At 39.9% G+C, this 15,168-nt stretch overlaps 1 protein-coding gene across 1 annotated transcript in view; it reads left to right on the forward strand.

Moving 5' to 3' along the window:
- TEKT4 (tektin 4) overlaps positions 1-14,427 on the forward strand; it is an 18,870-nt gene extending 4,443 nt beyond the window's left edge. The window contains exons 3-8 of the mRNA XM_026859195.1: positions 1-498; positions 7,814-7,884; positions 9,386-9,529; positions 10,417-10,639; positions 11,632-11,786; positions 13,235-14,427. Of these exons, the coding sequence (XP_026714996.1) occupies positions 1-498; positions 7,814-7,884; positions 9,386-9,529; positions 10,417-10,639; positions 11,632-11,786; positions 13,235-13,448 (1,305 nt within the window). The 3' untranslated portion in view covers positions 13,449-14,427. The remainder of the gene's footprint in view (positions 499-7,813; positions 7,885-9,385; positions 9,530-10,416; positions 10,640-11,631; positions 11,787-13,234) is intronic.
- Positions 14,428-15,168: the final 741 nt, after the last annotated feature.

The raw sequence follows: 15,168 nt of genomic DNA on the forward strand, positions 1-15,168 counted from the left end.
GCGCCGCACACGGTGCCCGTCTCCGACCTACCCGTGGAGGTGTGCGAGGCGGCGCTGAACATGGGGCCCGACTCCTCCAGCGGCCTGGCCGCGGCCGCCTTCCACACTGCCAAGTCTCTGCCCCCTGAGTGGCACCAGAGCCACGCTGCGCTGTACCACAAGGCCTTCACCAGCTGCGAGCAGGCCGAGCGCGCCCGGGCCGAGGCCAAGGAGCTGGCCGAACATGCCGCAGCCATTGCCCAGCGCACCCAGCAGGGCTCCACGGCCGCCCTGGGCCAGCGCCTGCAGGACATACACTTCTGGAAGGCTGAGCTCCAGAAGGAGATTGAGGACCTTGATGCCGAGACCAGCCTGCTGGCAGCCCAGAAGCTGCGGCTGGAAAGGGCGCTCGATGCCACCGCGATGCCCTATGCCATTGCCACTGATAACCTGCAGTGTCGGGAGAGGAGGCAACCCCCGGACCTGATCTGTGATGAGGTGGAGAGAGAGTTGCTGAAGGTGAGCAGGACGTTAGGACGTTAAGGGTTGTTGGCAACCATCCATTAGTTCTGCTCTGCTCTCTAAAATGGTGAACAGTTTGGTCAGTAGGCGATAACTGCAGCTCATGAAGGTATCTTCTGGCAGTGCACAGAGGCCAGGTGCCCCTTTCTGGCAGGCTGGTCTCTGTCACTCCTAGGTTTAAGAAGGATCGTTTAAAATCCTTCTTAAAGGGTTTAAAATCACAGGAGCATGACTAGAAGAGACCAGATCCCCTCTCTCAGACAAGATCCAAACAAAAATAAAACAGGTTTCCTCAAGCAAGATGGGCATCCTATTCTGGCATTAAACTTATTCCAGCCTGTTCTTGGCTTAAAGTCCCCTCACCTCTGCAGGTTACACTTTAAAAATGGAGCACCTGATAAGCAGATTATTCAGGACCAGTGAAATGCTCAAGCTATCTAAATCTGGCAGTATTTACCTTTTACTACTGAGTCTGATGCCGTAATCTTGCCAAGGTTCGTGACGAGATGGTGATCCAACGCTGTACTACAGTGTCTCAAGACAAACCGTCAGTTTAAGTGTCCTGCAGGACAGCACAATGAACGGTACAATGTAGTGTGACACCTGCAAAGGGATGCTATCTGCTGGCAAGCGGGGGGGCACGGAGAGATGGCATTTCTGACAGTGTGACTTCAACAAACCTGAGATTCTCCTGAAATTTGTTTGATCCTTTTCCTCCCATGGAGGACTCTTTACTCTAGCTGGCACTTTGTTATCTGTCATAGAGATCCGACACTGCCTGTGGATTGCCTTCAAGGCTGATGTAATTATTGTGGCTGCATGTTACAGAGAATAGATTCTGGTTAATTTTAATTTTGTAATGATACTTATTCTACTGCCCCACAAATAAATCAATGATTATTTGCCTGCAGCCTCCAATATACTGTGAAAGTTGATTCATGATGAGTTACTGATTAAACCAGATGATTAATATTTGTTGTTAGAAAAATACTGAAGATACTTACATAGTCGATGGCATGATATCTAGAATTAACATAACAGTATTTAGCAATATTTTGAATAGGAATTGTGTACAATTGCTGAATTGTAATCGATATTTAAGAGGTTGTTCCAGTCAAAAATAGAAATGTGAGAGTTAGTGTAGGGGATATTTCAGTGTGTGAATTTTTACAAAATTCAAATTACAGAAAAGAAATTATTTTCATCAGCTGCTGATGTTTTAGAGAAATCGTGAAATGTAAGATTTGAAAAAAAAAACAAAAACAATCTGGCAGGATTTCTCTCCTGTATTTCTTTCCTCCTGATCTCAGAGAATAGTCTGTTCATTGCTCAGAGGTCCATCTGCTGCTGCTGCTAATTTTTCACCTGAAATTGTGATTGTATGCTTGTGACGACAGACCGTCAACAGCCAAGTAGGATGTCATCAAAAAAGAATGATGTGAGTTCAGATGAGGCGTGTATACCAGCAGCAGATGGACTCTTGAGAAATGAAGATTTTGTTGCCATGCCAATGACCTTTGCAGTGCAGAAGGAAAAGGAGTACATAATATCAGGGGAAATCCTTCTCATTTTCACAGAGGAATAGATTTTATGGCACAAATGTTTGCATATAGATGTTAAAATGTACCCTCCATGGCTTGGCCAGATTTTTAAACTGCAGCTATACTCTACTCCTCTTTCACTGCAAGAAATCAGATAGTACCTTGTATTTCTTATTCTCTCCAAAACTGACTAATAATTCTTGACACTTAGAGCTGCTCTTCCATGAATTCTGACTGTTCGCTGCACAGATTTCCAAGTTAATGGCCCAGTTCACTGGTAGCTCTGTGTAATAGTTTGCTTATTTGGAGGAGTTATGCAAATTTTATCACTGAAGTACTGGTATACTTTTTCTGAATGTTGTTTACTTGTCCAGTTACTTTCTAATCTTAACTCTCTTTAGAATGGTAATGCAAGGGAGTTCAGGAGTGATTTCTTCTCTTCCCATGCTAAAGTTGAGAAAAAGAAGAAACAAAAAAGTCAGCTGTGTTAGGAAATGGACATTCTTTTCCTTGCAGTTTTAATTACACAGTTAATTGATATTCTAGAGCATTTTCCTCCCTTTGAAATTCTTCCTCTCCTACTAGCAGCCCAGGCTTGCGTTGGCGTCATTCTCGGGTGTCTTTGCCGTCTTCCTGCCAGCTCCCGTGAACGGGTGCATGGGGGAATCTGCAACTGGTGGAAGAGCGTGTCCGGACAATGCGCTGCCTTTCACACACTCACGGAAAAGCTTTTCATAGGATGTAAGTTTTGTTCCTGCTTTCAGCTTTCTGCAGCTATGAAGAACATTTCCCAGTTCCCAGAGCATCCTGCTGAGATAATCACCTTTCAGCAGCCCCTTGGCAGATAACATTTAGAGAGACAACATCAAATACACATACACAAGTACTTTTGAATCTCTGCATGTAATTGCACTTTTATTATCTATTCAGTAGGAATCACTTCAGATGTCTCACAAAGAAAACAGAAGTATCTCTGATGAAGCTTTTATGTATTTAGATAATAATTGGGGTTTTCCTATTTTTTGGCACACCATCTATTTCTTTTAGCGAGTTTTAGCTCCGACTCATCTGCCCTATTTTCTTTGCAGCATGGATTCACATCTAGATCATCTACTATGATACATACCACCACTAAATAGCCATGCTGAAACGAGGGATGAGGATATTTAAGTGAAATCTCCTTGCATGCATAGTAAAGTCAGCTCTAACTCAGAAGTTCATTGACTCCACTTAACAGCATATTCATCTTTTCTTAATGCAGTTCTGGTTAAGAAAGAGAAACGGAAAGACACAATTGTTTTTCCAGTGAAGAAGGAACTTTGATGACGAAAAAGAAGATAAAATGTCTCAAAAAGATTAATTTTATTCCTTTGTGCTGCTGCACTGGGAATAGATGAATTCATAAAAACCAGTACCTGCATCTGTTTTGTATGAGGTTTTTGACTTTCATAACCCATACAACATCTCCTCTGAATCCCCTTTGCATCAGTTTAATGACAGTTTGCTATGTTTATGTGCATGTATTTAATATTGAAAATGTAAATCCTAGCAAAGGACTTGCCATGTGGTTGTATACTGTCAATAAATCATGTTTCAGCTGCATATATACTGCATTTCAAGGTTATTTCCACAGGTCCAGTGTCCAGACTCATTAACTGAGTGCCAGATATGACTGTGGAATAAGCGGATGTACTTTCATTTATGCCATTTTTTTACCCTAGACTCAGAGCGTTGATTTGTTGTGTATTTGCATCAACAATGTCAGCCTCAGCTATTCCCTGATGCTGAAGACAAAGGCATTAGCCAAAATCCTGTCAACTGTGCAAAATTAAAGTTTAAAAAAGCAGAGGAAGGATACATACGTATGTATTCCTGCTAACTGCAATAATGGGGCAAGGGAAACAACAGAATGCCATTTCCAAACACTGATCTGTAGTTTTTGCCAAGTGAATCACTGTGCAACAGGACAGTCCTGAACATAGACAACTCGATTAAGAGTGCAGTGCTTATTCTCAACAGCTGCAGATCGTGGATTTTGAAATGACTCTTGGAGACCAGCAGGAAAAAGGCCAGACACAGAGCTGAGATTTCAAGGACTGTTACCTGCTTTCACTCCCAGCTGTCATGAATAACAGTCTTCCTGTTACATGCTGTTTGGGGGCCTAAATCTAGTGAGATCTGTAAGCTAGTTTGCTTTTATTTGCTATGCTGATGTGTGGGACATCTGGTGTCATGTTGTTACTGATGGATGGATGGATGCAGCTGGATTTGTAATCAAGGGCGACTGCACAGCCTCTCTCACGGGGTTCTACCAGTTCCTCTTAGCTGCTCTCGCACTGTGTCATTCTGGCCCTGGGTGCTCTATTTAGACATTGCTGACATATGCAAGTCACTGATGTAAAAAGACAGGCTGCAAAAAAACCTGAATTTGTAAATTCATGGAAGGCACAAACATCTGCTCTTAAATGTTTTCTTTGCACCATTAATTAGACACTTACAAAGTCATGAACTGGGATGGTTTTATCACTAGATTTGAGGAAAATCCAACTTTTGCATCATAAACATTAAATACTGTAATAAAATAAATGGCATGCTAAACTATAAAATGCTCCCTCTCTGTTAATTGACAACCATTTATAATAACAGAGGTTTATTAGTAGTATTAACTGTGAAGACAGCTGAAAAGAAGCCAACATCACTTCAGATTTGACAGTATTTCATTTTAATAGACAGCACATAAAGACATATATGGGAAAAATAAGGAGGAAAAAAAAGACATCTCATCTACCAAGTCCTCTCATGAACTTAAAAAATGCAAATCTCAGTTAATGTTGTTCCCTGAATCAGAGATGCTGCTCGCTACTAAAATCCTTTCATGTGCTTTTCCTCTCAACACAGACTGGGCCTTCAGGTGAATTGCCAGCACAAATCTGTGCACACACTACATAAAGGCCATCTATTCTGCCACATGCTAAAACCCAGATTGTCCCCAGGATTTTCGTGTGGAACCAGCCACGTTTTTATGGCTGAAATCATGAAGTCCGGAAGAGCTGTGCTCCTGGCTACAGCTCTCTCTGCCGTGGTTGTTGATTGAATTTGCTCTGCAAAGAAAATGTGAAGGAGCAGACATGGCATTTTATAAATCCTCCACATGGTGTATGAGATGCCCAGCTCCTGCTGCTCGGCAGGTAGTGCTGCCTGGCAGTATGGACCTTCTCCCACTCGATCCCACGAACCAGCCACAGCTATGGGTGGGCAGCAGGCTGGCTTGTACTGTGGTGCCTGACAGTACAGCCAGGACTGAGGGACCGAGATCAAAGGATCATCATCTTCAACCTAGTGCCACAGCTCTTGCCAGCCATGCCATCTGGCTTTTTAACTGTTTTAGAAATTAATAAAAATTTAATAGATAAATGTTGAAAATTCACTGTCATTTATGCCTCCTTACTTACTCAAACTATTAGTTATGAATTATAGAATCATCGAACATGAGGTTGGGAGGGACTTCAAGGATCATCTGGTCTAACCTTGGCAAAAGCACGGTCTAGACAAGATGGGCCAGCACTGTGTCCAGCTGAATCTTAAAAGTGTCCAATGTTGGGGAATGCACCTGGGCAGATTATTCCAATGGTTGATTGTTCTCATTGTGAAAAATTTTCCTCTTGTGTCCAGTCAGAATCTCCCCACGAGTAACCTGTAACCATTTACCCCTCCTCTTTTCCATGTGACTCCTTGTAAAAAAGGGAGTCTCCATCTTCTTTGTAGTAGAGAACTGTATCTTCAGTTTTAAATGTTATATTTGAATACCTCTCTCCTCAACAGGGAATCAATTTTTAAATTTTATTTTCAGTCATTCAACAAGGGAATTCTTTATTTTTTCATTATTTCACTTTTTCCATGTGAGAGACCTTACTTGCTAAAGGAAGGCTTTTCTCATTGAAAATTGTGTACATTACTCATAGGAAACTGTCTCTTTATTTACATGGAGACTGACTACCCAACACAAAATAATATCAATTACTATAAGTGTAATTTTGAGTGCTGGATCTTTCTAACCCTCTAAAATCTTTTTGAATTTTTACTTTGACAGCTCAGCCATTGTCATACTTCCTCCCTACAGAAAGGGAGTTTTAGTGTTCTCACAGTTTGTAAAATGATACCTTCAGCTATGTATTTATTTTTGCTGTGCTCTTTTAGAGCCTTAAAAATAATATTTTCTTTCCAATCATGATTGTCCTTTTCCATTTAGAATAAAAAGATCTTTTTTATAGTCCCTGTTGGTTTCTTATGATGGAGAAACTGACACTGTAGGGACGTCCACACTCATTTATTTGTCAAAAACAGTACAAGGAACAACCAGTGCCAGCAGTGTTCTGAGAATAAAGTTTATTAGTAAGTATATACTCCCTTAGCTGTCATTGGATGACTGTCATTGATGTAAACCAGCAAAATTAATTAGGAATTTTTCATATACTAAAGCTCTTTTTAATATCTGAGCCTCAAATATTAAATTCCTTTAAATAATAAAAAAGAAAAAATGCTTGTTGGACTGGACTGGCTTTTATATAATAATATGTAATCACCAGGTCAGTAAAGTCACTTCATAGAGCGTTGATAGTTAATCCCTAAAACAGCATTATTGCAGTCAAAAATGAGCACCAGGTACTTTTTATTCAACAAGAGATTATTAGAAAGCACGGTCTTTTCTGGTTTGATCATATTTGTGTTGAAATGAACATTCCTCCTAAAACCAGCTTGAGCTGAAACTTCAGACCTTGGATCCATTATCAAGGTGAGGCAAAGCTTCATGACTTTGAGCAGTCACTGTCTTGCAACTCAGAGGAAATCAACCCCTCAGACAACACTGCATATCTCGGATAATTCTGCACTCCTCCATGCTGTCCATCACCAGAGGCAAAATGAGTTCTGCAATAAATAGGTCTAATAAAAAAAGTAAAGCTGAGTCATTGGGTTTTTATTACAACGGCTTTCCTATACCCGCCGAAGCAGACAATAGCTGTTTAAATCATAGAGTAGTAACTTCTATTTTTAGTTAATACAAAGCATTCAAAGGAGGCAGGCCGGCAGAAGATTATGATACTGCCACTCCTGTATGTTAAATAGCACCTTATCACCATATGTCAGACAAGCTGTGGTTTTGGAGCTCTGCAGGAGTGCCTCTCCCTTGCACACGGATAAAACTCCTACGACAGAGCGAGGCAGCGGGCTCTGAAGGGGTCCGCAGGGACTCAGCAGGCTCTGGCAGCCAGTGACTTGCCAGGGAAGCTGAGCTCCTCTATTGCATCCCTGGGCAAGGCAGCAGCCTCTGACGTCTGAGTTTGTGCTTTCAGGGCAGACAGTGTCCTGCTTGCTTTTAAAATGTCACCTTTTGTGCAAGGCAGTGACTCTGGTCTCCTGCTGAGCCCGACGCTTTTGCCTTATTTTTCTCCACTTCAAGGCTGTGCAAGTAATTCAGATATTCTGTTTAATCTGATAGAACACAGATTTTTTCATAGGATACACATGCAATATGAAAATAATAAATCCCCAGGCTTTATAAATATTCCAGGCATTGCTACCACCTTAGACTTACAGCTGAGTTACCTCAGAATCTGCTAACTCCTTGGAAAATAATGTCTTGCAATAATAGGGTAAGAGTGGGTAATGAGGGGAAGATTTAAGTACTTATCCACAACTACTGAAATCAAATTGCTCTGCAGGCTAGTGTTGACTGCTCTGGATATCACAGAAGTCTCCGTGTTTTTATCTAGGAAGCTGAACTTATCAGAGATATCCAGGAGCTTTTGAAAAGAACTTTGATACAAGCTGTTAACCAGATACGGTAAGACATTTTTCACGGCATCTTAGTAGCTAATTTATATAGCCAAATAATTCCTGGCATACAATGCCCAGTGGACACAGATCTTAGCAATGCCAGACTTATGAGCTATGTGAATTCCATTTCAACCTGAAAAGAGGTACTCAGTGATGAAACTTCAGGATCTGCAAGTAGAGCCATGCCCTAAAGCCATGCTTTAGATTTTCAGTCCTGGTTTCCAGTATGTGTATTCAGTTCTCTCATTTTCCAACACTAAAGTGCAGTAAAAGTATTATCTGAATATTACTCTACCTTTTTGCACCTTGTGATTTATTTGAAATATAGGCTCTTTTAAAATAATCTATCTGATCAAAGGACCTTTTCAAGATGAGTTTTTTGCTACCAGATGTCAATATGAACTTAAAATATGAAACTTCATTCTACCTTCTGTATCAACATGGACGTTCATTGCATTTCGAAAGGAGTATTTGCCTTTAATTTATAACAAGCCCTTTGGAAAGATGTTACCAGAATCCTAAGGTGCATCAGTATGAAGTATGGACCAGTATGAACTGCTGGAAACCTTGATATTTTAGGTTTTATTGTTTTTAATCTGCTCCAATTTGTGCTATTCTACCAGATAAAACAAAATACTGTTTTTAGAAAGAATGTCTATAAATGCAAAATAATTGAAAGTATTTCTATTACATCAATTAGAGCATGACTACTGAGTTTAGGCCTCGCTTTTTATAGCTGATTTAAGATTGTTTTAATAGTACCATCGTTTAGTATCATTTGCCAGCAGTATTTTTAATTCCTGAGGTGAGAGTGACATCTGGTGTTAACAGTTGATAATGACCCACTGTCTTTTGTAATATGAAGTCATTCTAATTAATTGGGTGACGTGTGACTCATTTAATTGACAACAAAGCAGCAGTTTTATCTCTGAATATCATTGTACTTGTATCTTCCAAAGGCAAATTACACTGTCTGCGTGTTACAGTCTGAAAGGCTACATAGGAGGGCTCCAGGAATAGGGTCACTTCATGGAGGTCTTAAATTTGTCACGCTCAATATACTAGCGAAAGAGGAGGATGAATCTTCTACTAGCACTGCCTGATGTCTTATCACAGAAAGAGTGTTCTGTTGGGCAAACCTCCTACCTGTTCTCCCCATAATAACTGCAGCTGTCATCACTATTGAAAATATCTTCTGTGTTTTAGGATTGTTGTGTAAAATCCAAAATCCAACAACTCCTTTGCCTCAGGTTATAAGAGCTCGAAGCCTTCAGTAGGCACAGAACAGTACTGAAGGTCTGGGGTAGTGGTTAAAACATCAGGATTACTGTCCTTCTATCAAATAGTTGTGGGAGAGAGACCTTGGTTAGTATTTTCATGACAAAAAGGAAAGTTTATGTTCTCATTGCTCTTGGAAGGACAAAGCCTCAGAGCTTCACAATGTCAGTGATAGTTTTGTTAATTCTATTGTTTTCCACTAACAATCTGTGGTAATAATGCCTTTTCAGAATAAATCGAGATCACAAAGAGGTTTGTGAAAGGGACTGGTCAGACAAAGTTGAAACGTACAGTATTGATGATAAATGTGGAAGATACAGTAACCAGAGCACCAACATCCAGTCCCATCCTAGTTCAGTGAAGTTTGAAGAGAGGTGAGTAGTTACTGTCATTATCCTCCACAAATAACCCTGGTAAGATACAACACATCTGTTGTGTCAGTGAAAGCTGTAATGCTGCTCAGAATTAAAGGTGTAATTGCTGCTGCTTTGGACATATAATGTCACAGCTTTGAAATAGCTCTATGGATAGTAAAGGCAGTGCTACCATCTCAGCATGGCACAGTACTGATGGCCAAGTTGGTTCACTGTATGCAAACTGAGCTTGTAGAAGTTTTTCTTGGAAATAATTGGCTTTATACTTTTAAAGGCTGTTCTAAATCCTGTTGAGACTTACCATTTGACATTGGCAGGCAGGCTATTCTTTTGGGAAAGGCAAGTGCTGCTTCCTGTACACACAGAGCATTACTATTACAATAAATCTTGCTGCTTCCCCCACGCCCCCCTTCTGACAGTGTTCATATGCTGCAGTGTCCCAAGTTCTATGTAGTTCCTTCTGCTTCTCAATGTAGCAAAGTATAACTAGAGATCTTGTTTCTTTTTGTTTCGAAGCAGATATAGACTGTAAAGCTTGAATATATCCGTGTGTTTATTTGCTGGTGACTTAGCTGCTTGTGCTTGCACAAAAAAAGTACGTGTATACTTTTTCTGCCTTAGCAGTATCAGCTAAAGATGGAAGAACTTCGGGTGATGTTGTGTCATGTATTACTTCCCCCAGAAACCACAAGATGAACAAGAGTTTATTAATTTTATAAAGGATTGGTTTCCCTTCATGGTAAGCCTAGACTGCATGCAACAGCAAAAACAAATAGAGGTTGACAACACTTTTGCAGAGAGAACACCAGCTTCAGATTGTCTTCCTAGCTGCAACCTGAACAAAAGAGCAAGGTTTCTATTTGTATACTATTCACCTCTTCTTCCAGTGCTTCAACACCAGAGACATGGGCCAAGTTCAGTCATGACAACATCTGTAGGGCAGAACAAGAAAAACTGGCTTCCATCAATCTTCGTGTCTTGATTGACAATATTCTTCATGACATATCTCGGGACCTGAGGACACAGTGTGATGCGGTTAATGAGGCTTTTGCCAAACACTGTGAGGAGCTGGACAATGTAAAATACAAACTAGAGTATCATTTGAAAAACGTAAGTGTTATTTTTTTAATTCTGTCTATGGGCATGGTAATCTTTTTGGAGAAGATCACAGTAGATTTATCCTCTAGAAAAAAGTTTTAGTCCCTGTCAGGTATCAAACACTATTTTGTGTCAGCTTAGTATCTAATCAGAGTCTTCAGAGCTGGACTGTGGCTCCAGTTCAGCTTATTCTGCTTATTCTGTTGTGCTTCTCTAAACAAGAGATGGACTTAAATATGAAGAAAATTAAGCACTTTCTTCCATGTCTTGCTGAACTAAAGCCTAAAACTGTGTGATCAAGGAGCTGATCTTTGGGCCAGGATTCCCAGGCTAGCCCGGTTATCACTTTTATGGAATGAAAGTCATGCTGGGCTGCAGTAGTAGCAGCAGCAGTTCCTGCCAAGCGACAAGGCGTGTCTTCAGACTCTGCCCCTTCTCCAGTGTGGAGCAGCTCCTACTTCTGTGTTAGACCATCTGCAAGTGTGGAAAACACAGTCATTCCTTAGCACCTGTTGGGTTGTGACAGCTGGGTAGACTTTATTTTTTGCGTGTGTGTCAGTGGTTATGAGAGAGAAGTGATTTAGAATTTCCTGTCTGAGTAATTTTCTTCACTAATGCCAGAAATCTATGCATTTCCAACCTGATCAGCTGTTCTCAATCTTATTGAAAATAACTTGAATTTTTCTTGGAAAATTTACAGTTAACAATTTACAATTAAAAGCAATTCATGGAAGTGGGATGTGTTGTCAGGAGACATGAAAGAGTTTTTGAACACACTTCAGAATATTTTCTGCCTCTTTTTAGACTGAAGATCAGATTCTCAGTGCAGTAGTAGAAATAAACAGGTCAAAACCACCTTCATACTTCTATTTCTTCTACATTCTGGCCACATAGGAGGTCAAAACTATACCTGATTCACTAGGACCATGAACGGATGTATAGCATGCACAGAGACGATGTGTACCTTTTTTTAAACACTTCTTTTTCTTGGGTATCCTCTTTAGATCCTTAAGGAGATTGGAGATCAAGAAGCTAACATTGCTGCTCTCAAACAAGCTATAAAAGACAAAGAAGCCCCAGTGAAAGTTGCTCAAACAAGGCTGTATGACAGATCTTTCAGGCCCAACGTAGAGGTCTGCAGAGATGAAGCACAATTCAGGTAAACACTATTAAACAATTCCTTCAAGGTGTCCACTCTGTCCTGAAGTGATGTGAGACAGGTTTTGCACTTTTTATTGGCAACACATAGCCTTTAGCTTTTTTTACTAGGTTTGATTCTCATATAAGTCAGAAATAATTCATCTGACTGAAATCACTAAGGAAAATATTTTAACATAATGTATTGACAAATAGAAAATCTATAGACTCCACTCTGCCTTTTGTCTCTACACTTTCTTCTCTGAACTGTGTGGTTTCCAAAAAAATCTGACAGCGTGTGGATCACTTGCAGCCCTTTTGCTTTTAGCAAAAGCTCACCACAAGGTGGACTACGTGCCGAATGAATTTCTGTGCTTCCAGTACTGAGAATGTAAATGGGCTGCACATACTCATAGTCTGAGACAAACCCTCAGTACTACAAAGCATCAGGCTGGTGGCATTTGATTTTCAGTTATAATCTGTTTTAAAACTGGAGGTCAACAAATCCTTTCAAATTAAAGGTCTGAATGTCACCTTTGTCAGTTTTGATCTCATTATAAGCTTTGTAATTGATTCTCTTCCTTCACATTTCCCTACGCTTAGGAAAAGTAGGGAATTGGCTTTTGCAGGCTTACAATGTCCTCATAGCAAAGGTACCATTCAAAGCCAATATCCTGTTCTTTGTACAGTGAGGAAGAAGTTACAGTTAATCCAGGTGCTTTATACCGTCTCAGGCACACTTGTTTAAGGTCCTGAGTCAGCAACCATCCGTGTGCAAGCTTTTCAGTATGTACATTGCCTTTAAAGGGATTTAAGGACACCTACAAGTCCTTTGCTGAATGGGTATGTATTTAATTGCCACGCTTACACTGTGTGTAGTTATTCAGTTTGCATAGCACACAGGGATCTTGTTTTCCCGGGAAGTAAATATCTGCCTTCTCTGTAAGCAGATTGCAGTAAAGCACCTAACCCCCACTGACTCAGTTTAAATGATGTGCTGCTTTAAAAATGGTTTGCTGCTGCTTCTTTAAAAGCTTATATGCTTTTAAAATAAAGATTTTTTTTCTGATCTCTGGTGCAATTATCATTTTTAATAACTGAGTTTTGTACCAGTGAAGAGATACCAAAAGCCAGGCTCACCAAAATGCTGATCCAGTCAAACTGGGTGACTTACCTAGCAATTTTTGTCCTTTAATTCTTAGTACAAGTGGGAGAAAGTGAGGATGGGTAGTCCCGCTGTGCTTAGTGGCAAAGGACATTCTTGGTAGTATCTAAATTGTGGGAGACTCTCTACAGAAGCTGTGAAATTGAACTCTGCTTTTGACCAAGTACGTAGGACCTCTCTGAGGTCCTTTGTTGTTATTATGATTCTGTAGCTGTTGATCTTTATTCCCATTACAGTTCATAGATCTCTTTGAACACCAGCTGGCTTCTGCTTTTTATTTTATTACTTAATGTAATTCTGTTTAGGTTGACCAGTGAAGTTGAAGCACTAACAGAGACCATTGAATCCCTGAAGAAAAAACTGCTGGAATCTGAACAGTCTCTGGCAAACCTGGAAGACACACGGATGAATTTAGAAAAAGAAATAGCTGTGAAAACAAACAGTATTTTTATTGATAGGCAAAAGTGCATGGCCCACCGCATACACTACCCTGTTCTTAAATTAGCAGGTTACCAGTAGTAATCTCTGTACTAAGTATGCAAAGTCTGGAAGAAAAAGGTGGTTTAGACTTTTTCCATATAAAATACACGGGTTATACTATAGTGTATTCATTGTATTTTCTTCTATTTGGGTTAAAATTAATTAGTATAGTATCTTGGTGGGCTTTGAGTCTTGCCTTTAAAAGTCCTATAAAACCTTGCCTGTAAAAGTATAGTGAGTTTAAAAGTTTCATTACATCTAGAACATATCTATATAATATATGCATAATCTGTATCACATATGCATAATTTGCATAGTATGTGATATTTGGGGTTTTCACCCTAGTAAGTGAATATGTTGAGTGAATATTTATTGTGGATAATAATAATAATATACACAGATGTAGATATAACATTTATAGCTTGCTAGCATTGTCAGGCAGCCTGAAATGACAGCAATAAAACTGCCTGCCTGACAGACGATCACATGAGCACCAAGGAAGCAGATGATAGACTTTTAAGCTGCTCAAACATTATTAGTAAAAAAACCAAGTTTGCACAGGTTAGATGACAATCTGCCTATTGGCAAAACCGCTCCCAGTCTGTGACACCTGCTTATGTAATCTGAAAATGAGTCCAAGGATTTTTAACCTTCAAGTCAATAAATTTAGGGTTTTTTCAGAAAATGAAAAAACGCTAAACAGCTTGTGAATAGTAATCATGACTTTCAACTTAAGCACTTGGGTGTTGAATTGAGCTTTTGATCTGTTCCTGCTATTCCCTGGAAGCAAGGCATGTGTTTGAGCTATTACCCATAATGGGGAACACATCAGATTCATCTACTCCAGCAGACAATGTACCAAATGTCATTCACCCATTCACTTAGCAGGCCACTTGGTTAAATATGTGACATGTGGCAAAAAAGGGGAAAAGAAGACACAGAACAGAATTCCATTATGGTTTCCTCTATTACAGTTTTTTACTTTTAAAAAGCAGCTGATCAAAGAGAGAGAAAAAAACCCCCAAAACTCAAAAAGCAAACCACACAAAAAACCCCTAGCCACTGTCCATTTGTGAACAGCCCTGCTCTGTTAACCAGAGAGGAGAGGCCATTAGCCTATCTGTTTTTCTCCCAGACAGCTATTTGTATTATCTTAACTCAGGATGTGCAGAGCACTATTCAGCAATTGCCCTCCTGCTAAAAGCTACTACCATTTCTTTGAAAACCAGCTGCGTCAGTGAGGGCTTTTGACCCAAGCCTCTATTTTTACAGGCTTTGTGTTCAAGAGTTTTGTTTTGCTTTTTTTAACAGATTTCCTCTTCATTATTATTCTATTTTTATAGTCCAGATGCTGACTCCTTATTAGAGGGAAACAGCATGTAGATTAAAAAAAAAATGTGGCTCTACTATGCTTTTCTACACACAGAATTTAAAATGGTTCCTAAAGATGATTGTTGTGGACTGAAAACATTCTCCTTCATTCTGCCTTTCTTAAAACACCTTCAGCACCTTTCTTCATGGTCTAGCCTATTCTTCATGCTCAAATCTTACAGCCTGGTGGATCACACACCTTGTATTCAGCGGTACCACTGCACAGTTGTGTATAAAACTGACTTTAGCTGCACCAGAGGAATAAAACACTTTAAAGGGTGTTCCAGTATTCAGAGCTGTGGTGATAAAAGATTTTTGGTCATTTAGTCCCATTCTCTAGACAATGCTGCTTCTTTGCTTGCATGAACATCTCTAGGTGTACACGTAA

This window comes from Athene cunicularia, assembly GCF_003259725.1.
Source record: "Athene cunicularia isolate RWA chromosome 14 unlocalized genomic scaffold, athCun1 chr14_part1, whole genome shotgun sequence".
Lineage (NCBI taxonomy): Eukaryota > Metazoa > Chordata > Aves > Strigiformes > Strigidae > Athene > Athene cunicularia.